This window comes from Rhodnius prolixus, unplaced genomic scaffold, assembly GCF_049639745.1.
Source record: "Rhodnius prolixus isolate KJV_2025 unplaced genomic scaffold, Rpr scaffold_7, whole genome shotgun sequence".
NCBI lineage: Eukaryota > Metazoa > Arthropoda > Insecta > Hemiptera > Reduviidae > Rhodnius > Rhodnius prolixus.
The window spans coordinates 2456620-2484591 of NW_027411582.1; the positions used below are offsets into that span (position 1 = coordinate 2456620).

The 27972-nt window shown below is 37.1% G+C and overlaps 1 protein-coding gene and 1 long non-coding RNA gene across 2 annotated transcripts in view; one reads left to right on the forward strand and one right to left on the reverse strand.

Moving 5' to 3' along the window:
• Positions 1-27972, reverse strand: part of Octbeta1R (Octopamine beta1 receptor) — a 210872-nt gene that overhangs the window by 138928 nt on the left and 43972 nt on the right. The window contains exon 2 of the mRNA XM_074113431.1: positions 22648-23582. Coding sequence (XP_073969532.1) covers positions 22648-23483 — 836 coding nt within the window. The 5' untranslated portion in view covers positions 23484-23582. The remainder of the gene's footprint in view (positions 1-22647; positions 23583-27972) is intronic.
• LOC141446723 (uncharacterized) overlaps positions 18267-27972 on the forward strand; it is a 46874-nt gene continuing 37168 nt past the window's right edge. The window contains exon 1 of the long non-coding RNA XR_012453844.1: positions 18267-19837. This is a non-coding gene — a long non-coding RNA (uncharacterized lncRNA). The remainder of the gene's footprint in view (positions 19838-27972) is intronic.

Genomic DNA, 27972 nt, shown 5'->3' on the forward strand with positions numbered 1-27972 from the left:
AATCGTGGGCGTTTTTCTTGCAGCTCGGTTTTCAAACGGTCCAATAACGATGAATAATATGCACCTGTAATAGTTTTACCCTTTTCCAGATAGTCGATGAGGATTATTCCTTGCGAATCCCAAAAGACAGTCGCCATAATCTTTCCGGCCGAAGGAACGGTCTTCGCCTTTTTTGGCGCAGATTCCCCCTTGGTAACCCATTGTTTAGATTGTTCTTTGGTCTCAGGAGTGTAGTGATGTATCCATGTTTCATCCACAGTGACGAAACGACGCTTAAAGTTCTGCGGATTCTTCTGGAACAGCTGCAAACCGTCCTTGCAACACTTCACACGATTTCGTTTTTGGTCAAGCGTGAGCAATCGCGGCACCCATCTTGCGGATAGCTTTGTCATGTCCAAATGTTGATGCAAAATATTATGTACCCGTTCATTCGAGATGCCCGCAGCACTAGCAATCTCACGCACCTTCACTCTTCTGTCATCCATCACCATATCATGGATTTTATCAATGATTTCTGGAGTAGTAACCTCAACAGGGCGTCCAGAACGTTCAGCGTCACTTGTGCCCATATGGCCACTCCGAAAATTTTGAAACCACTTATAAACTGTTCTAATCGAAGGTGCAGAGTCACCATAATGTTTATCAAGCTTCTCTTTAGTCTCCTGAGGCGTTTTGCCTTTCATAAAGTAGTGTTTAATCAACACACGAAATTCTTTTTCTTCCATTTTTTGAAAATCACTCGACTTCCTCGATTCAAACGAATGCCAAACACAAAGAAATAGACCGATATGGCTGAAACTTGGTGTGTGCTATTCCAAGAGATGCTACTAACTAAACATAACCTCGATACGCGCCAGTAGTGCTATCTTTCTGACTTTGCACGGACTTTTCAAACGACCCTCGTAGGGACCACAAGAGCTTTTACAAGGAAGAGAAAAGAGCTTTGAATTCTGTGCCAAAATGAAATCATGCTCTGAACCTCTAACTAAAAGGTAAAAACGGGCATCACAAGGGTTTGAGAACTTCTATTTGTGTTTGTAATTCCCCCAATCTCTAATGTGGAGACCCAAACATGTACCAACCACTTGGCCATTTGGCTGGCTCCCACCGCAGTTCTATTGGGTAAGATAAAGGGAAACATCCCACCAAATAATATTCTTATTGTATTTTATTACAATTTCGAGTTTTTATAGTTAATGGCAATTTTATATATTTTTCACAACGAGTATACACGTCGAACACGCTTAACTGGTAGAAAAAAATTCGTTTTAGGTCAGTTCTAGGGGAGCGGTAGGTGATGGCTTCCTGTATAGTTGAATTTACAATTTATTTGAGTGTTCACAGCAGCTGGAAAACCAACATTTCCGGTGAATCATCTGCCTGCACAGACTGAAACTTATTTAAGTAAATAGTAAATAATTGTTAGATTAGCGGAGATTGTAATATCAGCTGGCTGTACACAGAGTGGGTGGGGGGGAATGAGGAATCGCTTGACTTTATATTAAATTGACTCAGTTACAGCTGGCCGTAACATCTGCGAGTGAGATACGTAATGAAATTTATGTCAACCGTCATTTCCCTGCCACGGCGACAAGTTTGCTCAGCTCAGGGAATATAAAGGGAAATTCATTTAAATAAATTTCCCCCCATTAATGCGAGAATCCTGGCGCGAGCATTTATCGACGGATTTACTCGAACTCCGGTGAACAGTTGTAACATGAAGTCCTGTGTCTTTTCTAAAAAATCCAGTTTTTCCTGACTTAGGTGACAACCGTTGTATCACATGTATTTCAGTGGGAAAACTGATTTCATAAATAGAAAACGTAAACTTGGGTATAGTAAGAGAAAATGTTTGAAAGAAAAATGAGGAAAATTGAAAGAGTCAGCAAAGAAAATGAAGAACAGGAAACACGCAGAATAGGAATAGGAAAGGAAAAAGAAAATGGAAAGCATGCAAAGAGGAGCTCTAGTTGTAGATTAGAAAAGTTAGATAACCTGGGGAGGAAGTTAAGTGATGTTGACGGTGAAACGAGCCGACTTACAGACAGACAAAGGGAACACCGGAAACTGCGTTTTTTTCCCTCTTTCTCTCTCCTCCTTCCACCCCGCCTTGATGAATAGTCCTGTTTGGTTGCTTATTTTCCCGCCTCTTTCTCCAGTAGAAGCAGCAGAAACTACAGTGCTGCCACTACAATTAATCTCTGTAAACAGAGAAGCGGGGTGGGGTGGGGTGGGAGGAAAAAATCAAGGCAGCAGCTCCATAGAAGCGGAAGTGACATTTGTCAGATGACACCACTTGTGATGATGTGTTTGTTGTAATAGGTAGAGGAGACGTCCTGTTTTATTCTAGACGTTCCAGAGAAATTGTAATGCTAGTAATAACCCACTCACAGGAAAAAAAAAAGAGGTGGACCACCACTAATGAAGGCTTAAGATTATGATTTTTATTGGATCAATAACCCGTGTCCTATCAGGGTATAGGAATTTTTATGGCGTCACCAAGTGAGCCTTAATTTTTTGTACTTCCTCTTACAGTCACTCTTACAGTAAGAGAAATTATTGTAATCGTGTGGATTTCCGAGAATATCCGGTTTAGAGGTTTCCGTAGAGTGTTATCAATGAATATCTCGTGGTTTTATGGCAAGGCCACACAATCTATCTTGTGCAACCATCTGTGAACTCTTGGGCCTTTAGCTAGTCCAGACCTGAGAGACCCAAAACTGTAACTTGGTATGATTTGAGACCTAAATCACGCTCAAAAATAATTAATTTTTTTGAAAATTCCGGCAATTTCGGTGACTATAAGATCATTTACAACCAGAGATTAAAGCGACAGGAATTCCACTGTTCGTTAACGTTCCAATTTATATCATTTTCCCAAAACTTTTTCCAACAAGAAAATGTAAATGCCAGAAACTCCTTTTTTTTTTTGCCTGTGGGATGACAATAAATTAAACCAAATGAATTGTTATGAAAAGGGGAATAAAAGAAATGAAAGAAATAAAACACACGAACACCAAACATATGTTTGAAACAAGAGCCGAGCCTAACCTAACCTAACCTAACCTAACCTTAACCTAACCTAACCTAACCTAACCTAACCTAACCTTAACCTAACCTAACCTAACCTAACCTAACCTAACCTAACCTAACCTAACCTAACCTAACAAAAACAAAAAAATATTTTATTCGCGTTTAGTTTGTGTTTCGCCCCCCACTCAGCAATGTTTCCATTTCATATTTTCATATTGCGTAAAATGCACGCACACAGAAACAATAAGATAGTCTCACAAAACCAAACATATACATAGAACAGCGTTTCCCAACCTGTGGTGGTACGCGAAAAATAATCAATAATGGCGTACATAAAAAAATTAAATCATTATTTAATTGTTGCTTTTATTAACTGGTGATTTATTTAATATTTCCCCGATGGTATTTTCCTGGATCCCCTCCCCCCGATCATGTAGGATTACTACTACAAAAAGAAAAGCAGTAGAGGAGGAAAAAACAAACAAATTAATAATTTCAATCCCTGAGGAGAGATTGTCCTTGCAAACAAGGATGAACTTCTTATTACGAGCTTTTCCAAGGCTTTATTAAGCAGCACTTCCGGCCACCACCACCAAAACAGCAAAGCCCAAGAAAATCTTATTATTAAGTGAAAAACAAAACGTAATTAAAAATAGGAATAATCTTTTAATTATATTTAAGGTTTAATCTTGGAAAAGGGTGACTCAAGATGAAACGAAAAATAAACTAAGGGAAGAATTTTCCTTTTTCCGGTGTTTCTCTAATTTTTCCTTTTCCCTTACAAAGTAACTTCCGCTGTGCTACAAAGGAAACACATAGCATCAAGGATGCTCATACAGTTAGTCAATCTTCAGTTTGATCACGGAAGTACATTTGTAAGTTTTTTTAGTCATTTTTTGGGAGGAAAATTTTGACCAGCACTTCCTCTTCAGCCGTGAACAATGACTTTAGACGGTAAGATGAAACATGAGAATCGTTCCTGGACCATTAACCCAGACTGGTAGATGTAAGTAAATGTAAAGTAATAGCCTACTTTTTTCAGGCCGGCTTTACGTACAACTACCAAATTAGGTGTCGTGGGCGGAGGCGACTAGCAAACATACTTTACTGTAAATTCCTCATATTAACCATTAAATAAAATCCAAGGCCTAAAGACCGGGAATCGAACCCACTAAACCAACAATACATCTTAGCTTTGCGGGTCTAGTATCTTAACCGCTCGGCTATCGTGACTGTTGGTTGTCTTGTTCTTAAAATGTAGTTTTTTCCAAACAAATTCTAAGATTAAAAAAAATAATTGAATAAATTTCAGCATGAGAAAGTACTAAAAGTATTTCTCACCTAACTTCTATAGAATATTGGTTTAAAGAGATGATCCCAGCATCCCTTTTTGGGATATCTTGTAATTGTCCCATTATAAGAAGAAACAGGCAGAGAGCGGAGTAATCAAGTTAGCGAAAAGACGATAACTTTAGATCTAAGGTTATTAAGTCCACAGTCAGCTTCCAAAGTGTCAAGTTCCACCCCACCCCACCCCCGTTCTGGCAATGCAAGTGCCCAAGAAGAAGCGCCAAGTAAGCAGGAAAATTCCATCAAGTTGAAATGAAAATTCTTTATTCTCCCTCCCCCCCTCTTTTGAAGTGGAGGCCCCGAAGGTAGGTGGGGAAAATAAGTAGAGCCTGCAGAAATAAGCCGGACTGGGGAGGTGGGTTGGAGGGTGTGGAAAAGTAGCAGATTTTCCACAACAGAAAACTTGTAACGTGAAAAACATTATGCTAAGAATCGGTCGGGGGAAAAAGTTCAAGGAAATGGGAGGGAGGTAAAGAAAAGCTGTGAAAATATATATATATATATAAATATATAATAAAGGAAAAATACGAGACGAGGGTTAAAAAGAAGAAAAACTTGTAGAATTTCCAGTTGAGGGGGTCGGAATGCGAGAATAAGAAGGAAAAACTGGGGAAGGAAAGGGCTAAAGGAAAAGTCGCCATTTACTGCCCAACTCCCTTATCTAGAATATAGAATGTCTTTGTATCAAGGCACAGGCTTTAAAAACTAATCCTTGGCCGTTCATTTTCTTATTTCCTTCGTCCGCTAATAGCTCAGAGCTTTCCCAACTTGAAAAAAGAATGAAAACTACTTTTCTTTTTTAATTTTCCCCCCAAAAATGGCACATTAAACATGAACAATTCCTTCCAAACAGTACAATTAACATAATTATAATATTACGTATAACCCAAATATAACCATTCGGCCAATGCCCTGAAACATTCGGTTTTTAACCTTACTCGTAATTTTGGCTACAAATTTTCATTACAGAACATATAATTTTTACATCTGTTTAAAGAAAAAAGGTACAATAAACGGAAATTGCACTTTAGAGGCAAACTCCTTCAGGAAAAGCCTATTCAGCAGTAAGACAAAGTGGTTGGAGCTTTTCCGTTTTCCCTTTTTAAACGTCAGCGGAAGTCATTTGATCCGATAGGGGGTAAAAAAAAAATAAAAGACCCAATCAAATCGACCCGCAAGGATAGCAATATGTGCGTAGAATCCGCAAAAGGCAGTGGCAAAACCAATAGGATACAAGATTTGTGTGTGAGATGTAGTTAATTAAAAGGTGTACTTAATTGCTTGATTGTGTGTATGTGTGCGGTAAATTTAGAGGTCAGGTCAAGGATATGGACCCAGCTAGCAAACCACTCTGGTAATTTTCTTCGACCACCACCTTGAATTATAGCCAACCATTCATGTGGTTTTATGGTCTGTGTACAGAGATCTATCTCAGTGGCAGTCTCGTCGGCAGTTAACGGTAGCCTACAGTTAAAATATTTTTATTTACCTTTACCGTACTGGCTACGTAATGAAATGCAAGATCATGTTAAATGTTTTGATGTCGAAATTCAACAAGAAGATTTTCAACATTTTGATGGGGGGGTCTTCTGAGTTCGACAAAAAGTGGTATTTTAGAAATTTTTTTTTGTGAGGAAATTTACAGGAAGCTGATAGTTTACGTTGCACCCTACACCGGAAACCTGTCTGCAACCATCAACCGCAAGTACCACTTCACTAAATGAATTTTATTACTTTTAATTTTCATTTAAAACACGGTTTCTCAAAAACTACTTCTTCTGGAAAACAGATATTTCCGGTGGAAACTGTGAATAAAAGACCACTTTCCTTTCCGGTAGTGAGAGTCACTAAAGGATACTTCTGGTTACAGGGAACAAACATTACTTTCGAGTCCCTTGGTGGCACCAAATTTTAAAGTTAAAGTTAAAGTTGACTTTTTTTTGAACGATTACTCCTTGTCCAACGTTTTTTACCGCCCACTTAATCACAAAAAAGAGGGATTTTCTTTTTTTTTAATTCGTATAAGAGAGGGTAAACAGGAAATGAAAAATATCTGCACGTCCAACTCCCTCGGAGCTATTCATAGAAATGAACCATTCAAAGAATACTGGTGCACTTTTAATCATAATTAACAAATAGCTGCTCTGTTAATGGCCCTAAAATTATGAATGAAACTTAATTAAAGATCATTCTCAAGAACAGGAAGCGCGGCGAGGAGGGCAGGGGGAAATCTGAAGAATTCCATCCATGTTAACGATCTGGGGCAAATATCGCGATATTTTTTTTTTTCAATTTCCCCACTATCAGGGGCGGTGCCCCTCTATTAATATGGGGCTCAGTTATAAAGCCATTAGCCCCACTCCCGGCAGGGGCCATTATCTCTAAATACGGCCCCGTCTGTGCGCGTGTTCATACGTATATAATGATATTGAGATTGCCATGCTATCCTAAATGACTAAAACCTTATCAATGGGCAAGATATTGTAATGATGGATTCAGGAGAAATGATGGAGCCCATCTTTGAAACATCAAATTTGGTTTCAAATTTATCTCCTCCCCACAAAAAAAAATTCCGGAAACACAGGAGAGCCAGTATTGTGATCGTGTTAAAAATTGCCAGCGGAAGTTAATACACATTTTGTGGCTCCCTGAATTCCAAAAAAGATTGGTGTTTACCTGTGAGTGAGTGAATTTATTATCTGTATTTAATTTTATATAAACCGTTATAGAAGAGTTCACAGAATACATGATTAATCTTTAAAACAAAAAATCGTTGAAATCGTTCAAGCAGTCTGGCGAGAAGTTTATAGCGTTAGTTAGGACCATAACACGATGCACGACTTACTTCGAATCAACAAACTTAAGTTAAAAATCTGGAATGTTTAAAGAGGCAAATATAGTAAATAAATAAATAACAAAAATTTAAATTTAAAATAAATAGCATAAAGAATGTAAACTTAAAGTAAACAATGAACCTACTAACCAACAATACATCTTAGCTTTGCGGGTCTAGCCTATAACCGCCTAACATACTTTACTGTAAATTTCTCATATTAACCAGTAAATAAAATCCAAGACTTTGAGATAGGGAATCGAACCCACTAAACCAACAATACATCTTAGCAATGCGGGTCTAGTCTATAACCGCCTAACATACTTTACTATAAAGTTCTCATATTAACCATTAAATAAAATCCAAGACTTAGAGATAGAGAATCGAACCCACTAACCAACAATACATCTTAGCTTTGCGGGTCTAGCCTATAACCGCCTAACATACTTTACTGTAAATTTCTCATATTAACCAGTAAATAAAATCCAAGACTTTGAGATAGGGAATCGATCCCACTAAACCAACAATACATCTTAGCAATGCGGGTCTAGTCTATAACCGCCTAACATACTTTACTATAAAGTTCTCATATTAACCATTAAATAAAATCCAAGACTTAGAGATAGAGAATCGAACCCACTAACCAACAATACATCTTAGCTTTGCGGGTCTAGCATATAATCGCCTAACATATTTTATTGTAAATTCCTCATATTAACCATTAAATAAAATCCAAGACTTAGAGATAGGGAATCGAACCTACTAAACCAACAATACATCTTAGCATTGCGGGTCTAGCCTATAACCGCCTAACGTACTTTACTATAAATTTCTCATATTAACCATTAAATAAAATTCAAGACTTAGAGATAGGGAATCGAACCTACTAAACCAACAATACATCTTAGCATTGCGGGTCTAGCCTATAACCGCCTAACGTACTTTACTATAAATTTCTCATATTAACCATTAAATAAAATTCAAGACTTAGAGATAGGGAATCGAACCCACTAAACCAACAATACATCTTAGCAATGCGGGTCTAGTCTATAACCGCCTAACATACTTTACTATAAATTTCTCATATTAACCATTAAATAAAATCCAATACTTAGAGATAGGGAATCGAACCCACTAAACCAACAATACATCTTAGCAATGCGGGTCTAGCCTATAACCGCCTGACATGCTTTACTGTAAATTTCTAATATTAAACATTAAATAAAATACAAGAACTAGACTAGTACCGCAATACATCTTAGCATTGCGGGTCTAGCCTATAACCGCTCGACTACCGTGGCGCCTTAGAGAACTAGAATACTGTAAAAGGTTAATAACCTTTAATAAAAGTAAATGAGTTTCAAAACTTCAGATTTAGAAAAACAGGTTAGAACCTGTAGAATTAATTTTGACAGGAAGTCGTCTGAGAGAGTGTTCACGCTAAATTTACTTTTTTAGAGTTAGAAATATAATCGAAAAGTCTTTGAATTAACATTTTAATAGGGAACCTTCCGGTGTTTTGTTTACGGCCACCAATGGAGAGGCTACTTTACTCCTGGCTAAACTTTTTGTGGAAAGGTTCTGTATTAAGGGAAAGAGGAGGACTATCAGCACTCGGAGATCTCGGGGTAACGGAAGGAAGCAGTAGGGTAGAGGTGGTAATCCATTTACAAAGGCGTATTGTCTTTTAGGCGACGTACTTAGTCAAGATCCTGAAGCTGCGGAAAAAAAACACAAGGCGCAAGGTAGCAGGGCGGCCATCTTGTTCATGCTTACCAACCTAACAGCCATATCCGCTTGTTTCTCAGCCTGTAAATCCGGTTCGCCACACCCATCCTGCTTTATTATTCCTTACAAGAAAAATCTGCAAAAAAAATTTTCTATTTTCTCTTATTTAATGGAAAAAGTGTTGCGATCGAATACAATTATCGATTTCAAGTTTTCGATATATTCCTGAGTCCTGAGATACAAGAGAACAAAACACAAGGTTTCAGTCTGTATAATCTGCAAGCAGAAAAGATTTAGTTCAGGGGGCCGCCAAACTTTATTTTTTTTTTATCATGGACCCCCCCCTGTATAATTTTTCAGAAATCTCCATCGGCCCCCCCTAAATAAAAGTAATTTTCAGTTAATTAAAAATAAAACTATCTATTAGGTTGACTGTGTTTTGTACAATTTATTTTTGTGATTTTAAACATTTTTATTGAATAATTTTACATTGTGTAACAAATAGTTTTATGAAAGATATCTTGAATGTTGAAATTTAAATACCTTAATATTATACTAAATAATAAGTAAAGTAACGACGTGTTCCTGGTGTTTATTTGCAAGGTTCCGCTATATTGGGATCGAAATTGTTTTTCCTTCGACATCATGGCTCAGATAGACCCCTCTACTTTTGTTAAATAGACCCCCTGGGGGTCTATATAGACCACTTTGGCGACCTCTGCTTTAGTTCAAACTTAGTGAAGCTACAATGGGGGATGGAAAGCAAAATGAATCGTCTTTTCTCAAATGGGGGGGGGGCCTTAACGTCCAAACCACACCTAATTAGGTGTTGTGGATTTGTGCCCGGAAGCGCTTAACCAGCCAATAAGAAGTTATGGCGCGTGGGCTACAAACTGGCGTTTCTTCTGATTGCAAATCCACATTTCGCAAAACCACTAACTACACCCTTTCTTGTATGGAAATTCTCCTTACTTCTAATCAGCTAAATTTAAGTTGTATGCTACTGGCAGAGATGGGGGGGCGGGGCCTGCAAAACCGTAACCGGTTGTAAAGCGTGCTAAAACGGAAGTTGGAGGTTATATACATGTGGTTGTTAGTTTTGTTAGAGAAGTAAATTGTTCAGTTCTGCCATAACTCAAGGTCTTGCCTTGGTATCGAGTACAGATTATAACCAGGTTGCAGACTCCACTAACGGGATGGGGGCCGCCTTTCGCGACTGCCCCTTTACCAGCTTTTGGTTCCCCCCCTCTCTACAAACTGAAATTGAAAGGCCTTTGCGGTTAGCTGGAATATTTGATTGAGGAAAACTTGTATAAGTTGAGATGAGCTTTTCTAGAAACTGGTATAAAGTGAGGAAAGTTAGCCTAAACCACAATTATGGCGATCTCTCTGTTTTCCTCTAGAATAATTTTCACTGAGGGGAAAATAAAGTTAACGTTAAGCGATAATAAAACTCAAGCGCTCATTATCTTCTGTTTAATTTTATCATTTAAAACTTTCTCAAGAGAAACACACCGGTCTTTTTCCTGGAATTTGTTACTAACTGCTCCAGGTATTGCATGCAACACACCCACTGGTCCCTTAAGTTGTATTCTTCGCTGGTTTAGTCAAAAGGAAAACCTGTGGAGCACACTCGCACGACTTTTGAAGGTCATTAATTCAACAAATCTCTTCCTAAGGGAACAATCGCGCAAGTAAAATGAAGCAATTTATTAAATTTAGGAGTTTTCAACAAACAGTGGCCTGGAGTTTAAGACCTGGAGCTACGGCACTGCACGTGTTGTGTCAGTGTGAGGGGCTTGTCTGGGTTAAGGATGTTATTTCTCGGGGGAGGAAAAACCAAGGCCTGAGGAGCTTTAGCCGAGAGTCGCTCTGCACAGAATTAAGAGTCTGATCAAAAGGACAGAACTGGAGGGTGAGCTTTAGAGTGAAGGGAGCCACAATAGATCCAAAGGGGTCGCAGTGGCGTAGGCCTTAGATTAGATTAGATTAGACTAGGGCGGCCTCAAGGCAGTCCCAAACCAGTTTTGAGTTAACCTGATAGGAACTACGAGTAATTACCCGTAGAGCAGCCTGACTATCCGAGAAGGCGTAGGCCTTAAGGGCCGCCCTATTAGAATCTTAATCTTAAAGACTTTTTAGAGGTAATCATCATCCTACCTCTAAACAGTTAAAGTGCGTACTCTCAGAGAGATTGCGGGAGGAAGTGAGAGACCGTTTCCGGCCTCAGGGAGGATCTCTCAACAGGGACACTTCCTGTGCGTAAACTTCTCGCGGAAAATCAGCACAAACACAACCACCTTCTCTTACTACAGAAGAGAATGCATGGAAAGTGCCAAAAAGACACACGAAAGCATTGAAAGCGCTGCTCTCTTTTTAGTCAGAGGATAGCAAAAAGAGAAAAATTTCTGAAAGCTGGAGTTTGGGGTGTGGAGGGGGAGATATATCCCCCAGACAATAGAGGAAGTAACAGCCAGGGACACATATACGTTCCGGTGCCAACTGTATCACTGTTTTCTAACTCTATTTTCTGGTGTTATACTCTATAGTTAGCCAGTAAGAGACTGTGAATGAAAGAAAGAGGGTCTTTTTTGTGTGTGTGTGATTTCCTTTCGTATGTTGGCTGGCCTGGTCTCTCTCTGTCTCTCTCTCTCTCTCTATATATATATATATATATATATCGTTCAGATATATAAAACTTTGGTACCAACTATATTATACTCGATATAACATACAACTGGGATCTAAAGGAAAAGCAATCTTTCTAAGCGCAACTTTTCTTTTTATTCTTTTTCCACGTCAAATGTTTATCATTGATTTTTCACATTGATCACGTATCCAAAGAAAAGATGCGTGTTCCAACAATTCACAGGACACACACACACTGGTGTAAGTGGTTTCCTGTAGCCGCCATTGTATAACTTGTTTTGGAAACAAAAAAGAAACACCTGCCACTTCCTGTTTCAAGCGCTGACTCTCTTACGTTCCAACTCTTAGTAAAAAAAAAAAAAAACAAATTCCATAGAATTTGACAGGAACGCAATGATGACGTCAGAGGAAGTAAACAATATGGAGGGAACATTCACTTATTGCAATTTACATATACAGGGTGTTCATTTTAAGACGGCTCACATGCATTTCATGCATAAACGGTTGATCTGAGCAAAAAAATGGTAGAGGAAAAATTTGTTGCCTGTCAACTCTAGTTTCAGAATATGTGACTTGATTTTAGATTCCTGCCCGCTGACGCGCGACCAAAAGTGAGGGTTCGCAGTTGACCCCCATTTTCATATAACACTTTTAAAGAGTATAAAAAGTTATGAAAGAAACCGGAAACCGCAATTCGATATCTTTAAAATTAAAGGTGCTAGGCCATTTCAAAATCTGGATATTTATTAATCATATTTCAAATTTTTTAACTTGTTATCAAAGAGAAAGAAGAGCACGCGATAGGTCATTTTTATGTATTTTTTTTCATCCTCTTTCTACTGAAAATATTGCCAAGGCAGTAAAGCAAGTATTTTTCTTAATATCGGGGAAATATGAGTAAGTCGTTTTCTGAGTGATTTTTCTAAGAAAAATCAATTGTTAATAGCTTTAGATGTTCTCAAGCATACACAAAATGGCTAAAAATTAATTTGATATCTGTTCTTACAAACAAGGTTTTAATAATTATTTGGTAATTTTGGGAGAGTTGCATTTAATTACCAAAAAATATTGGAAACCTCCTGCCACATATTTAAGGGATCTTTCATGTAAAGGATCAAAATTTATTCCTTAATTTATCAAATAATGCACTTTACTTAACTTGTGAAGCATGTACTGGCCTTCAAAGGTGCCTCCTCAGATACAGAGAGCAGTTGATAACCTCCTGGCTGACCTGGCTCGCGAGCCAAAGGAGGCACCTTTGAGGAGGCACAGGGGGGAAAAAAGGAAAGCATATTAGAGGGAGACCTATTCAATTTTCGGTTTTCACAATAATTGTGCAGTTATCGTGTTTTTTAAAAAAATGAATTGTGATTTTCGTAAATATAAATAATAAAATAACTTCTCCAGTAGTATAAGGAAATAAGAAGAGCTAAGAAAGTGGGCGCTAATGACCAAGAAGTCGATGCGCCGAAAAAAAAAAAAAATAAAAATAAAATAACTTAAGTAGTTATAATTTCCGGAAACTGGTTTTCAAGTGTAATCAAACTGTAGAAGGCCTTACTCATATCAACTATTAGTTCATCAGTTTTTTTGTTTTGACGTGAATACGTCTTTAAATTTGCTATCATATGGAGGCAATCCAAAAAACCATGATGATAACAAAATCGGGGGATACAGTTTGGCATTAACAGTTTCGAATCTATTGTCTACATCCAAAACTAAATTAGACCACTGGATAGCTAAAGGATCAAAGAATTCATTACGATAAGCGAGGACTGTGACGTATCGCGCGCGGTGGAGGGGGAAGCGCCGCCATTTTGAGATCATTTTGCTGCGTATCGAGATTTGCAATTAGTGTAACTTTTTTGACTCGGAGAAGCTACGATGTTCGTTTAAGTTTTAATCGTCAGCTGTCGTCACAATCTATCGATTGGATATATAAAACATTAAGGTAAAATAGTGACAGTGAATATAATAAGGTGTTAGAAAAAAAAAATATTATGAAAAATATATAATGTCGGCCTATACGCGTCGAAAAGTCAAAACTAAATACAGAGATCGTATACGGTTGGAAAGGGCTTCTCAAGAACAATCGAATGGTAATAATAAAACACCATATGACCGAGTCAAGCTGTGCCGGGAACGTAAAAGATGCGGCCGAGCGGATCAACGACGATGGTGTCCAGTACATCTGCAGCTGGGGCCAGTTGAAATTATGCAAGTGGATGATGAAATCGCTTCTACATCGACAACGGACTGTACAGGCATAGATTGTGTTCGATCGTCGATTTGTTTCCTTGATTTCATCTTAAATAATATAAATAAAAATATTTTATAGAAAAAATATAACCCGTTACGTAAACGTATTCACGTACAACACACGGCCGGGTCCATGACACAGCCACAGTAGAGCTTTTTTTTCAAGAGGTTTTTATCTCCACTTTATCCTGCAGATGGAAGAATATTAGAAAAAAGAATTATACAGAAATAAATGAAGCCATACTATGGCGACATAAAAAAGAAGAAAAACTAGAAAAATATTATGGATAAAAATGGTGGAATTCATCGATCGAATAGTAAATTGAATAAAAAAAAAGGTCAAACTACGTAACATGCCGTGATGACCTTAAAAGTCACATATTGGTCGAAATAATGGTGATTTTGTTTAGAGCGGAAGGGACTAATTATGGCAACACTGTTACTATCGACTTGAAAACAATATAAACATATTTCTTGCGTGACTCACTGTTTCAAACGATAGCCTCCATCATCTTGGGTGGAACTGATTTGGCCCCCGTTTTCAACAAGTTTGGGGAAATCTCTATCCGATGAGTGCAAACTAGATTTATGACGTCATGTCTTCCTGGTTAGTAAGATCGGGTTAAATTGAGTTCCTTGTTAGGTTTCTCCTTTTAAGGGTCCATACACAGGGCGCTACCCAGGCTAAGAGGAGAAATTGGGCGATTTTTGCAGGATAGAATGTTCCAACGTTTTTCGGAATTCAATTCAAAACAACGGGCAACCAACAATTTTTCACATTAAACTCTTCTTCTTCTATGGGCACTACAGACCGAGACGGTCCATGGCCTGCTCTATGCGGGTAGACCACTCAACCCTATCATTCACCAGGTGGGCCCTCAAACCTATCTTTCTCATATCCGCTCTCACATTGTCCACCCACCTGGTCTTCGGACGTCCCCGGGGGCGAGAGCCGTGCCACTTTCCTTTAATTAAACTCGCTAACTGCTTATCAATCAATCGTGAAACGCTAAGTCGCGTGAGTTCGCGTGCTGCCAGATTTTTCTGTATTAACATCAACCAAAGCCCCTTAATTATCGTTTATTACATCATAAAATTATTTATAATTTTATTAATAACTAGGGGGTGAAAAGCGCTTTTCCCAGACCTGAAAACCCACGTGGCCGTGGTAGGTGGGTGTAATTTCCCATTGCGATCCATGAGTTTAGCGGCTTTTATGATGGAAAACTGGACAGAATATATTAGCAGAGGGTTTTTCCCAAGTACTAGCCTAAATTCCAGGAAAATGGAATATATTGTTCACTTTATTTTAAAAATTCTTTATTTGCATTTAAATTAAATTTCTATCAGTTAAAAATAAATATTTACCAACTAAATTTAGAAATCTGGTTAAAGATATCACAGCTTCCAATTTCCTACGGGAAAATCTGGAGAGGAAACCGCGCAGGACTTTCCCTCACAGGACATGACTTAATAGAATTTTCTTTCCTAGCTATTTTATGCCTAATTTTCTACTTACAGTGGAGTCTCGGTTATCCGTCATGACCGGGACCGGGACACGTGACGGATAGTCGAATAGACAGGATAATGGGGGAAAAAACAGGCAAATTTCCAGATTCTTTTTGTTTAACGTGTATAAAACTTTGTATTAACTGGATACATATTTTATACGTTTATACGCTTAAGCCTTAAAGGTCAGCTATCTTTCATTATTCAATTCATTCTATTGGGTATTAAAATTAATGAATACAATGTCTGCGACGACATCTAATCGGTTTTGTGGGCGGTTTTGTTTGTAGTTGATCTTTTTAGGAAAAAAAACCCCACAAACTGTCGAATGATGGACACGAGTATGGTACCTAAAAGACAAAGGGAAACATCTCAAAAGAAAGTTTTCTTTTTAAAATAATTTTTTGGTTTTTTTTTTTAAATTTTTAAATACTGAGGACAGTGACGGTTAATTGGAATAGGGTGACGACGGATAACCAAGACTCCACTGTATTTTTTTTTTTTACTTAAATGATATTTTATAGGAAAGCTTAATCTATTAACCTCAGTCTTATTGTGATTGTGAGGAATTTTGGCTTTCTTTAAGTCAGAATGGACTAAAAGAATGTATGAATTCTATCAATATTAATTTATCTTGTATATGAATGGATAATTCAGTTTAGTGTAGAGGTCGCCAAAGTGGTCTATATAGACCCCCCGGGGGTCTATTTAACAAAAGTAGAGGGGTCTATCTGAGCCAGGAGGTCTAAGGAAAAACAATTGCGGACCCAATATAGCGGAACCTTGTAAAGAAACACCATTGCAAACCCATCTCATATAATTAAGAAGCATTACTGTAGTTACTTTACTTATTATTTAATAAATATTAAGGTATTTAAATTTCAACATTCAAGATATTTTTCATAAAACTTACTTTACACAATGTAAAATTACTTTAATAAAAATGTTTAAAATCATAAAATAAATTGTACAAAACACAGTCAACCTAATAGATAATTTTATTTTTAATTAACTGAAAATGACTTTTATTCGGGGGGGCCGATGGAGATTTCTGAAAAATTATATAGGGGGGTCCACGATCGAAAAAAAAGTTTGGCGACCCCCTGGTATAGTGAAACCTCAAAATGGTGCAAATTAGATGGCAAAAAAATAAAAAATAATATTCCCAAAAATACAAGAACCTAACTTGACGGTTCTCTATCTAGGACTGACACACACACGTCAGCTTCCTTTATATGTTTTCAAAACTACTCTAGTCAAGTTAGCACCACTCAAAATTTCTGGAACTTCAACCACTTGCTCTCTCAAGTTCTTGTCATTGTCGGCCTTTTTTTGTTTCAAACCACATTTCTGTAGTTTTCTTCTTTTTTTTCTTTTTATGGAGTCGCCGCCCTAATCCAGAACCTTGAGCATTGCCGAAGTCAAGAGGTGAATCTCCGAACAAGATTATTTTTTTTTAAATCACTAATAATTTCAAGCCCAATGACTTGAATAAGTCACTAAATCAGAAAGAAAAAGTTCCAGCCAATCCGGTGAGTAAGTGATCAATCAAGCACGCACCGGATTTAAGGCGCAAATTAGGCGCTAAAAATAGAGCCAATGAGGGAGAGCGAGAGAAAAGAGAGAGAATGATCTGTTGTACCCGCCCACATGGCCTTGAACTCGCCCAACGCTATCGGCCTTATTTCTGCCTACATTTGGCATTTTATTTTTGGCATTCAGGGCGCAGAAATAATTGAACGAACTGTTTTAAAAATTCACGACTGAGCCTTGGGGGGGTCGAAGGAAAAAAACAATTTCGAATCCAATATAGGGAACTTTGCAAAGAAACACCAGGAGCACACCCATCTCATTAATTAAGAAGCAATACTGTAGTTACTTTACTTATTATTTAATAAATATTAAGGTATTTAAATTTCAACATTCAAGATATTTTTCATAAAACTATTTGTTACACAATGTAAAATTACTTTAATAAATTTTTAAAATCATAAAATAAACGTTCCAATTCTCTACGCCTTCCAAGACTTTACAATCAAAAATACTTCAGAAAACTACTTAACGCTCCATTCTATATTTCTAACCTCACCATCCATAATGATCTCAAAATCCCTTTCATTAACCAACCTTACTAAATCTCGTTTCTTAAAAAATTTCATTCCTCTACAGCTGAGCTCATCCTAACCCTCTCATAGAACACCTATCTTCCTCCACATTACCAGAGGTAATCCTCTAAGGAGATTGAAGAGAAGATGGCCCCGCGCGATCTACTCTCCTCATAAGAGGCAGTATAGTGCATCTATTCACGTTAATGGAGTGTCGCCACTGGGTGCCTTCTCCTATCTTCATTAATAATCAAGACATTATATTACATCACATTTGCTTGTTGCAACAACCTTTGTAGTCGCAAACAATAAAAGATATTTTAAAAAAATAATAAATTGTACAAAACACAGTCAACCTAATAGATAGTTTTATTTTTAATTAACTGAAAATTACTTTTATTGGGGGGCCGATGGAGATTTCTGAAAAATTATATAGGGGGGGTCGTCCATGATCAAAAAAAAAAAAAAAAGTTTGGCGACCCCGCTGGCGTAGAGTGAGAAATGAAAAGACCGATTTGCCTAAGAGATACAGCAGACAGTGGGATGGTGAGTTAAGGCGCACGCGGCAGTTCAGATGGCTCGCAGCAATTCAAGCCGAAAGCCAATCAATACGATCTATCCTGAATAAATGATGACCAACCAGGGGAGGGAGGAGCAGAGAGGAGGGATGCTGGGAAACCTCTGATTCCTCGCTAATCATCTCGTGACATACTCTCAACATCTCTCTCTGTCTCCCACTTCAGTCTTCTTCTCGGCCATCCACTTCTCTTCAGAAAAATAAATACCATCATCTCCTTAATTTTTCTAAGAGAAATTATTGGATCGCAAAAAATTGTTGAAAGTTTAAACTTAATATTTTTGATTGGACGGAACGTGCTTAAACGCTAATATTGTTTTATTAAAAATAGTTCAACCAGAAATTCCTTTTTATTGAATTTTTGTGAAGTTTTTCTTTGTTTGTTTCCTTGAAAACAGTTTTCACGATTTTCTTTAACGTCACAGTTGTGACTCACACAAATCTACGACTTTTATATCAAAAAGTTTTTCCCAAAATAATTATCAATAAGAACTAAATACTTAATAAAAAATTTCCAAATCTTCACTGGAAAAGCTACTTTTTCCTGAAAAAGAGTTTACTAATTTTTTTTTAGTTTTCTCACCGAAAAGTAATTTAAAAGTTCGATTTCGAGTAACCGGAAATGAGCGGATTGAAGCACGAGAAAGTGTATATTTCTAAGTGCACTTTAGGGCATCCCAAAGGGGAATAGGAGTGCTTGTTACTTTACAGTAACTTACGCTGTTTAATGAGAGATACCATGCTAGTCTCAAAACTTTAATATAACTTTAGAAAACTGACTTGACTTATTTGAAATTCAAAGCACAGTATTTGGAGCAAAGACAAGGGGGGGCTGTAAAGCGTTAAGTATTGTAAGATGGCCGACTTAAGAACGTTACTGAGCAGCGTTTCCCAACCTTTTATTTGGCTCGCTGCGTACCATTTCGCGTATTACGCGTATCATGCGTACATCGTGCTAAATAGTACCACTTCGCAAAAAATGATTGTATTTCGTGCAAATTTGTGTATTCCCGAGGGTGTTATTTTGCTATTATTATCTTTATTTGTATAGAGATACAAATGTATCTGTTACTGTTAGGTCGTGACCGAGGACCTTCGGCCAGTTTGGCTAGCTTCCGACTCTCGCGAGTCAGCCTCACGGCCGCGCGCATACTAATGTACACATCCGCCTTAATTTCCTTCTTTCTACATATTTCTTATCACTTATTATTATGTTATTATTTTACACCGTTTTATTCTCTTAAACTTTCTATCTATCTCAACCTGTTTCCGTTTCTTATGCCAAATGCGTCACTACCTATAGCTTCCATTTCCATTCACCGTTGTTTGTGTGTCTATATTCTAGACCCTTTGCCCCACTACTTCCTTTTGGACCATGTGGTCACCATTCCAGTCTATGCAGTTCCCTGCTAGGCATTGCATCATACGCTTTTGCTGTCTGCTTTTGCTGTTCTTCTAAACGCATCTCAACCCGCGACGCTTCACTGCCGCTGACACCTAGCAGTCCGCATCATCCGCATCTACACGCATCTATTGCACTATTAATCTTCCCTCAACCGCATCTAGTGCATCACTGCACTATTCCTCTTTACTCTTCCGCTTACCTCACTTCCACTTCCGATACGCTTCTCTGAGCCTGAGCCCAAATATTGCCTACCTTTCTCAGAGCTCAACACACACACACACTTACACAAACATATACACCCGCTTCCGCTCCACAGCTTCCTTTTCCTCTCATCGCTTCTCCGGCGTCTTGTCAACATACCTCACGCACATCGTTCCTTGCACCAAAGGGTAAGTACCTTCCCCTTTTTCTCTATTTTTTTTTTGTTTACTATTACTTCTTACAGCGCCCACTTGGGCACCTTAGCATCTGGGTGTAGGCGTGTTCGCGCGCCTACAGTTACAAAGCAGTTCAAGTTCATGTTCACAAATGGCAACACTGACAATACAGAAGACACACCAACCCTGTAATGTAAAATATTACTTTGTAAACTAGCCCTGAAGATGGACCTAGTCCCCTAGGTCGAAAGCTGCGGCAGAATAAATGTATCACGACTGAAATGGCAATTATTTTTTCATCCTATTGAAACTATGAATCAGTCACCAAAAACAATGAACAACAAGTAAAATATTACTTTGTAAACTAGCCCTGAAGATGGACCTAGTCCCCTAGGTCGAAAGCTGCGGCAGAATAAATGTATCACGACTGAAATGGCAATTATTTTTTCATCCTATTGAAACTATGAATCAGTCACCAAAAACAATGAACAACAAGTAAAATATTACTTTGTAAACTAGCCCTGAAGATGGACCTAGTCCCCTAGGTCGAAAGCTGCGGCAGAATAAATGTATCACGACTGAAATGGCAATTATTTTTTCATCCTATTGAAACTATGAATCAGTCACCAAAAACAATGAACAACAAGTAAAATATTACTTTGTAAACTAGCCCTGAAGATGGACCTAGTCCCCTAGGTCGAAAGCTGCGGCAGAATAAATGTATCACGACTGAAATGGCAATTATTTTTTCATCCTATTGAAACTATGAATCAGTCACCAAAAACAATGAACAACAAGTAAAATATTACTTTGTAAACTAGCCCTGAAGATGGACCTAGTCCCCTAGGTCGAAAGCTGCGGCAGAATAAATGTATCACGACTGAAATGGCAATTATTTTTTCATCCTATTGAAACTATGAATCAGTCACCAAAAACAATGAACAACAAGTAAAATATTACTTTGTAAACTAGCCCTGAAGATGGACCTAGTCCCCTAGGTCGAAAGCTGCGGCAGAATAAATGTATCACAACTGAAATGGCAATTATTTTTTCATCCTATTGAAACTATGAATCAGTCACCAAAAACAATGAACAACAAGTAAAATATTACTTTGTAAACTAGCCCTGAAGATGGACCTAGTCCCCTAGGTCGAAAGCTGCGGCAGAATAAATGTATCACGACTGAAATGGCAATTATTTTTTCATCCTATTGAAACTATGAATCAGTCACCAAAAACAATGAACAACAATTCATGTGTTCACTTTATAAACTTTGTAAAATGTAAGATCTTAGTTTTAAAACTTTTTTTAAATAATTAAAAATTGCTACACATATTTTTCTCTTCAAAATTATTAATTAATTTACTAAGTCCTTCTTTAGGATTATTATATTTGTTTATATTGGAGTGGGATTCTAAAACTTTCATAGACTGGGCCAGCTGATAAACAATTACTGTTTCCGGCTCGTTCTTATTACACATTAAACACTGATCTTTGGGGTTTGATTGAACAAAATTACATTATTGATTTTTAAATTTTGATAACATAAGGGGGCCAACCAATCAGAAAGAATATTCTTATAACTTGAAAAGAAATTAATTTATCTAAATATTTTGTGAATTCCAAAATATATATTAAACATAATGTTGTTTTATTTACTTTATTTAAATCAGTTTAGTGCAAATGTTCCCTGTTTTATTATAGGAATATTAGGTTTGTGATATAGTAAGCATTCTAATGAGCAATTCTAATTCTAGAAGGGCTTTGAAATCCGAATTATCATTTGTGTTTACGGGTTTTGGGAAAATACTCCATGAAAGACAATTTTAATCCCGTTAAATGTACTATTATATTTTCTCGTATATCTTGAGACAGACTAAACCTTATTAACAACTTTACTGTATAATGTTATTAATTAACATAATTTTTATGCATTATATAGGAAAAAACGTTTCTATGATTTAATTTTTTATGTCCGCCATTACTGATTATTTTTCGTGTACCAACAACCAACAACTTGCGTACCACAGGTTGGGAAACGTTGGTGTAGAACAGGGATGGCGACCCTTTTTGAGACGTGGGTCAAATTTTGTTCATTTTTTTTTATTTAGTACTAGCTCTTGGGTCACTAATGCCCATTTGCACAAGAGTTAAGTTTGAACTGAATATTTTCAAAACTAAACATCCTTAAAATTCAGTTGGCTTAACTGGGTAAAACGGGGACGAAACAAGTCCTATGGAAGTCTCTTTTTACCAAACATAACTGAACAAAACCTGAACAAAAGTATGTTTTATCTGAAGAAAAATCTAAATATGGTTATTTGCTTTGGGTTGTCGATTTTTTTAACAAACAAAATATGAGTAAAATTATACATTTTATTTGATATTTTGTAAACACTTTTTGCTTTATTTCAAATACTACAAAAGCATTTGTCGTCATTTGCGTTTTAGAACTGTAATGATCAAACTAAAGGTTATAGGATAGCATTTAAATTGCTTTTGTGTCCAATGCGTGATTGAAAAAAAAAATACAGATAGAATATAAATTATCCACACAATTAGAAAATCTAAATCAACCCGCGTAAACAAACAAATGGTTGCCTATAGCAATTGTGGGTCAGTGAAAAAGCTTGCGCGGGTCATAGGTTCGCCATCACTGGTATAGAACATTCGATGAATTCTGAAAGAAGTTAGACTGTTTCTAATTGACCCTTCCTTTATAGGCTGAGCCTTCTTGGAAGACACGCTAAAATGGAGAATAGATCGATTTAAATAGATGATACCTCTAGGACTAGGAATAGTATAAAAGATTGAACTCCTACCTGTAGAGCATCCGTTCTTGGCGATCTGCTTCAATATAGATCCGGTAATACATGAAGAGCATGATAACACCCGGCACCCAGAACGATACACAGGAGGAAATCAACGCGTACGCTTGATTCACTAGGAACTCACAGAGATCTGGATTGGATCGCCGGTATTCCAGATGTTTCTCAGTGGTGTACCAACCCATGAATATGGGCAAGAAGGAGACCAAAGCCGGCGATATCCATACCACGGCCAACATGATTACCAGCTTCTTAAACGTCATAATCAAGGGATAATCAAGTGGTTGGACGATGGCATAGTAACGATCCACACTGATACAGCAAAGATGCAGTATGCTGACCGTGGAGAAGTAAACGTCCAAAGAGTTCCATACGTCGCACATGAAATAACCGAACAGCCACTTTCCGTCGGTCAATTCCACGCTTGCATTGAAACACATGGCCCAAATTGCCACAAGCATGTCGGCCAACGCTAGCGATACCACGAAATAGTTTGTAATTACGCGCAACTTCCGATGACGCATTACGCTCACAATCACTAACAGGTTGCCGAACAATGCTGCCAATATTATGAAACCCATCAGTGTGGATTTGATCACAAAAATTAATTGCCATGTTTGAAATTCTGTAGCAAATTCTTGCTGGTTTTCCGTAAAATTTACACTATTCTCTATAACACTTGCACTGTTGCCAATAATACCGTTACTATTTATAGTAAATATCGTACTCGACGTAGCACTATTGTCCACAATGTTGTTATTATTTCCGTTTGATGAACTACTGTCACTAGTGCTGCTACTTGCTGTTAATGTTGTACTATTCAGGTCCATCCCATCCACCAGGACATCTGGTAACCAGGCTCTCACCTTCCGGGTACATGTACCACTTCCGCCATCTTTCCTTTACTAGACTTCTGGTTCGCTTCAGTTCTGGAACAAAAAAAAAAATGGAAAGTGAAGTGGACGTGTAAATTATGATCAAAGGGGAATAACGAGTGAAATAGGGACATAGAGGGGTTAAACCTTATCTCAAAGCCAGTTCAAAGTTCAAATAAAGCTGAACTTTTAGCTTTACTGCAGGAATATTACCATTACATCTTCCCCGAAGTTTCTAAGCTATTGACTATTAGAATAAGCTTGGCCCTTCAAATTTAAAATTAAATAATAATAATAATAACAATAATAATAGAGAGATTTATTGTTATCAGAAATATACATTTTCATAAATATTTTTGTTCAACTAATCTCTACTCCTTAGTCCTTAGACTGTGAGGAGGAAGAGTCTCACTTTACAATTACATTTTACTGTCCCTAACATAGAACAATTTATTTTTATTTTATTAAATTTTTGATTATAATTTATTTATTTATTTTTTAAACAACTGAATAAAATTTCCCTATTACAATATTTGAAAACATAATTATTATACATAATAAATTATCTTTAATTTGAATATAATTTATTTATTTATTTTACTTTTATATAAATATTATTAATTTTTTATTTAATTTTATTTATTTATTTTTATATTTAATTTCCTATTCTAGCACACAACTCAGGCTATAGCTAATCCCAGTTGAACTCCCTTACCAAACTTTCCCTAAAAATCCAAGCCTCCTGAGCGTAGCCAACCAGGGATTTAAAATCACCTCCACTTAAAAACTGTTCAAACTGTACCCTGGAGAGGTTTGATAACCCAAACCACTTTCTCCTTATAAATCCCAAAACTGGGCAAATGGCAATAAAGTGGAAGTGATCCTCCATCTGGCCGAGATTGCACAAAGAGCATCTCCTATGATCTTCCTTCTTCCAAGGCTTGTCATTCAAATTCAACAGTCCACACCTCAGTTTAAAAATCCATTTTACATGATCTAAATTATTGTCATTGTAAAAATAATTACAATTACTGACTTATTTAAAACAAGGATATGATTGAAATTATATATTGAAGCAAACATTAATTTAAAATTAACCAAGCTGGATCTGCCCTTTTTTTAAAAAAAGTAAAGTAATTGCGTATTTTTCCAGGCGGGGCTTTACGTCTAATTACCAAATTAGGTGTCGTGGACGGAGGCGACTAGCAAACATACTTTACTGTAAATTTATTTTATTAACCATTAAATAAAATCTAAGGCTTAAGACCGGGAATCGAACCCACTAAACCAACAATAAACCTTAGCATTGCGGGTCTAGCCTATAACAGCCTAACATACTTTACTATAAATTTCTCATATTAACCATTAAATAAAATACAAGACTTAGAGATAGGGAATCGAACCCACTAAACCAACAATACATCGTAGCTTGGCGGGTCTAGCCTATAACCGCCTAACTCACTTTACTATAAATTTCTCATATTAACCATTAAATAAAATCCAAGGCTTAGAGATAGGGAATCGAACCCACTAAACCAACAATACATCTTAGCTTTGCGGGTCTAGCCTATAACAGCCTAACATACTTTACTATAAATTTCTCATATTAACCATTAAATAAAATCCAAGCCTTAGAGATAGGGAATCGAACCCACTAAACCAACAATACATCGTAGCTTGGCGGGTCTAGCCTATAACCGCCTAACTTACTTTACTATAAATTTCTCATGTTAAACATTAAATAAAATCCAAGGCCTAGACTAGGGGAATCGAACCCACTAAACCAACAATAAATCTTAGCATTGCGGGTCTAGCCTATAACAGCCTAACATACTTTACTATAAATTTCTCATATTAACCATTAAATAAAATCCAAGCCTTAGAGATAGGGAATCGAACCCACTAAACCAACAATACATCGTAGCTTGGCGGGTCTAGCCTATAACCGCCTAACTTACTTTACTATAAATTTCTCATATTGATCATTAAATAAAATCCAAGACTTAGAGATAGGGAATCGAACCCACTAAACCAACAATACATCTTAGCTTTGCGGGTCTAGCCTCTAACCGCTCGGCTACCGTGGCGCCCGCCCTTTTTAAAAAAATCGCCTGAATTTCAAAATCTTCATCCACTCATTTATAATTATTTAAATTCATTCAAGCAGTCCTAACTTGAGGGGAAAATTGTGGAATTCCTGAAAACTGAATGACGTCAGCATTCTAACTACAATATAAGCGCCATATTTTAATTAGAGACTTCCTGTTTACGCTAATTAAACTTCGCTAATTTCCATTTTCGAAGGAAAACCAAGTGACTTGCGTGGGAGTGTGATTTAAATACAAAAGATTTCCAGAGAAACTCTGCCAAAATTATTGCCAACAATTTTCACAGTTGTTTACCTAAAATATAATTTAATGCGGGGGTAATGTGGAAAGCGGAAAGGAAATACGTGCGGGAGAAGGGAGGAAATCACTGAGGAAAATCTAGCCCCACAAGACGATAAATTGACAAGGAAGGAAAAAGTTTTTTTTTTGTAAGGAAGAAAGAAAGAGCAATGCAATCTAGTTGGCAAACTTGTTAAACTTCCGTTTTAACGGTTGATAACCGCTAATGGACAGCTGGAAGGTTTACTACTCTTGTGGGTCTACAACTTTGGGGGCGGCCAAAGAAACCAACTAAACTTGGAATTACATTATAATTTTCCAGCTGATTTCTTCTTTCTCTGGAACTCGGGCAGACCTGTTGTCATAGAAGGGAGGTGAACACTTAACTGGACTTCCTCTTAACACTGCATTGCTAATCCGGAGTCAATTCGGCTCAAAAAAAAAAAAGGATTTGTCTCTGTTTCCCATAGCTATCCCGAAATGCTCTTAGATATGCTATCCCCACTCTCTCACCATTCGATAGGCCCGAGCTGAAGAACATGGAATTCTTAGTTTCTTTTTTGCAGAATAGTTTACTTGAATCATAAGAGTCATTTTGACTCCAGATTGGCATTACACGTAAATATATATCGAAGTCATTTCGACTCCTGATTGGCACAATATAAGTAGATTTTCTGTTGTTAACTTCGACTCCAGATTATTGCCTAAATTTGGGCAGCGAATTGGGTAATTTCCTGATCAGCGTCAACAGCGCACAGTAATTGAAAAAAATGATAAAGTCCCTGATCAGAAGGCAGTCCAGTCAGGATTCTAGAAAATACTGAAATTACCGCGATCCTAAGTTGAAGTTAATTCCTACTGCGTGAAATGTTCTGGACAGCGCCAAATATTGTTTGTTTTTTCGATCTTAATTCCTATTCTTTCTTATCCTTTGATGCAAATCTTATAATTAAAATTGAAATCTATATAATAAAAAAAGATAAAAATAAATTATGGAGTCAATGTGGAGACTCAACACTGGCAATAACTGACTAAGTTCGAGCATTGGCCATGCAGGGTTAATGCAGTTTGCTGCTCTTTTTAAAGGTACTTACTATTTCCGGCGCTTCGACGTCTACGGGTCCTTTAGCGCCCTTAAAGGTATTATTTTCAAATATAAATAAAAATCCCTAAAATACAAATCTATTCAGTGAAACGACTTTCTCCACGTTATGTAGTAGAAAGGAAACGAATGTTTGACGACACATACAGGTATTTAGATGCACCATTTCGCTACGAAGACATAATCAACATCCACCAACATTTACGTGCTTAAATCTGTAGTAGAGCTAGCAAAGAAATATGAATGTATTTAAAAGTTATAGCCGATTAGAATGAATGGAAGAAAATGATTAGAGAAGGATTACGTGGTTTTAATTTCGGTTAAGCTATAAGGATGGCAGGAATATAGAGTTCTGATCCATCCATTAGTTGTAAGTTTGTATGTAAATAGTTGTATATAGTAAAGAGATAAATGTGTGAAGCGAATGTATTTATAAGTAAGAATGGAGAGTGAGTGATATTCTAGTGATAAGCACCTAGACGATGCTGGCTGTATGGCGAAAGCCAATGCCAAAAAAAAAAGGCAAAAAAAAAAACAACTTTTAGGTCAACTAATTTTCTTTGAATTTTGGGAAAATTTAATATTTTAAAATATTTGAATTTCTTTTTAATATTTAACTGGTGGTAAGTGCAGCAGAGACTTCAGAGAAAAGCCCCAAAACGCCCCCTTTCCCTCACACTCACAAACGCCCAGAATGGAATTTTCATCAGGGAAAATTGTGGCCAATTGTAAAGAAATCATTAGGAGCTTCCGTGAAAATTCTAGGAGCTTCCGTGAAAATTCTAGGAGCTTCCGGAGCCCAAAAAGAGTTACTAGCTTACCACTTCATTCAATGAACGGTCCCATTCACTGCAAAAAATCTCAGTATCCCTTTTAGGAGACCTCAAAGAATATAAGCATGACGTGATCCCACGTCATGATGGGAAGAGAAAGAAAAATCAATGAAAAGTCGAAA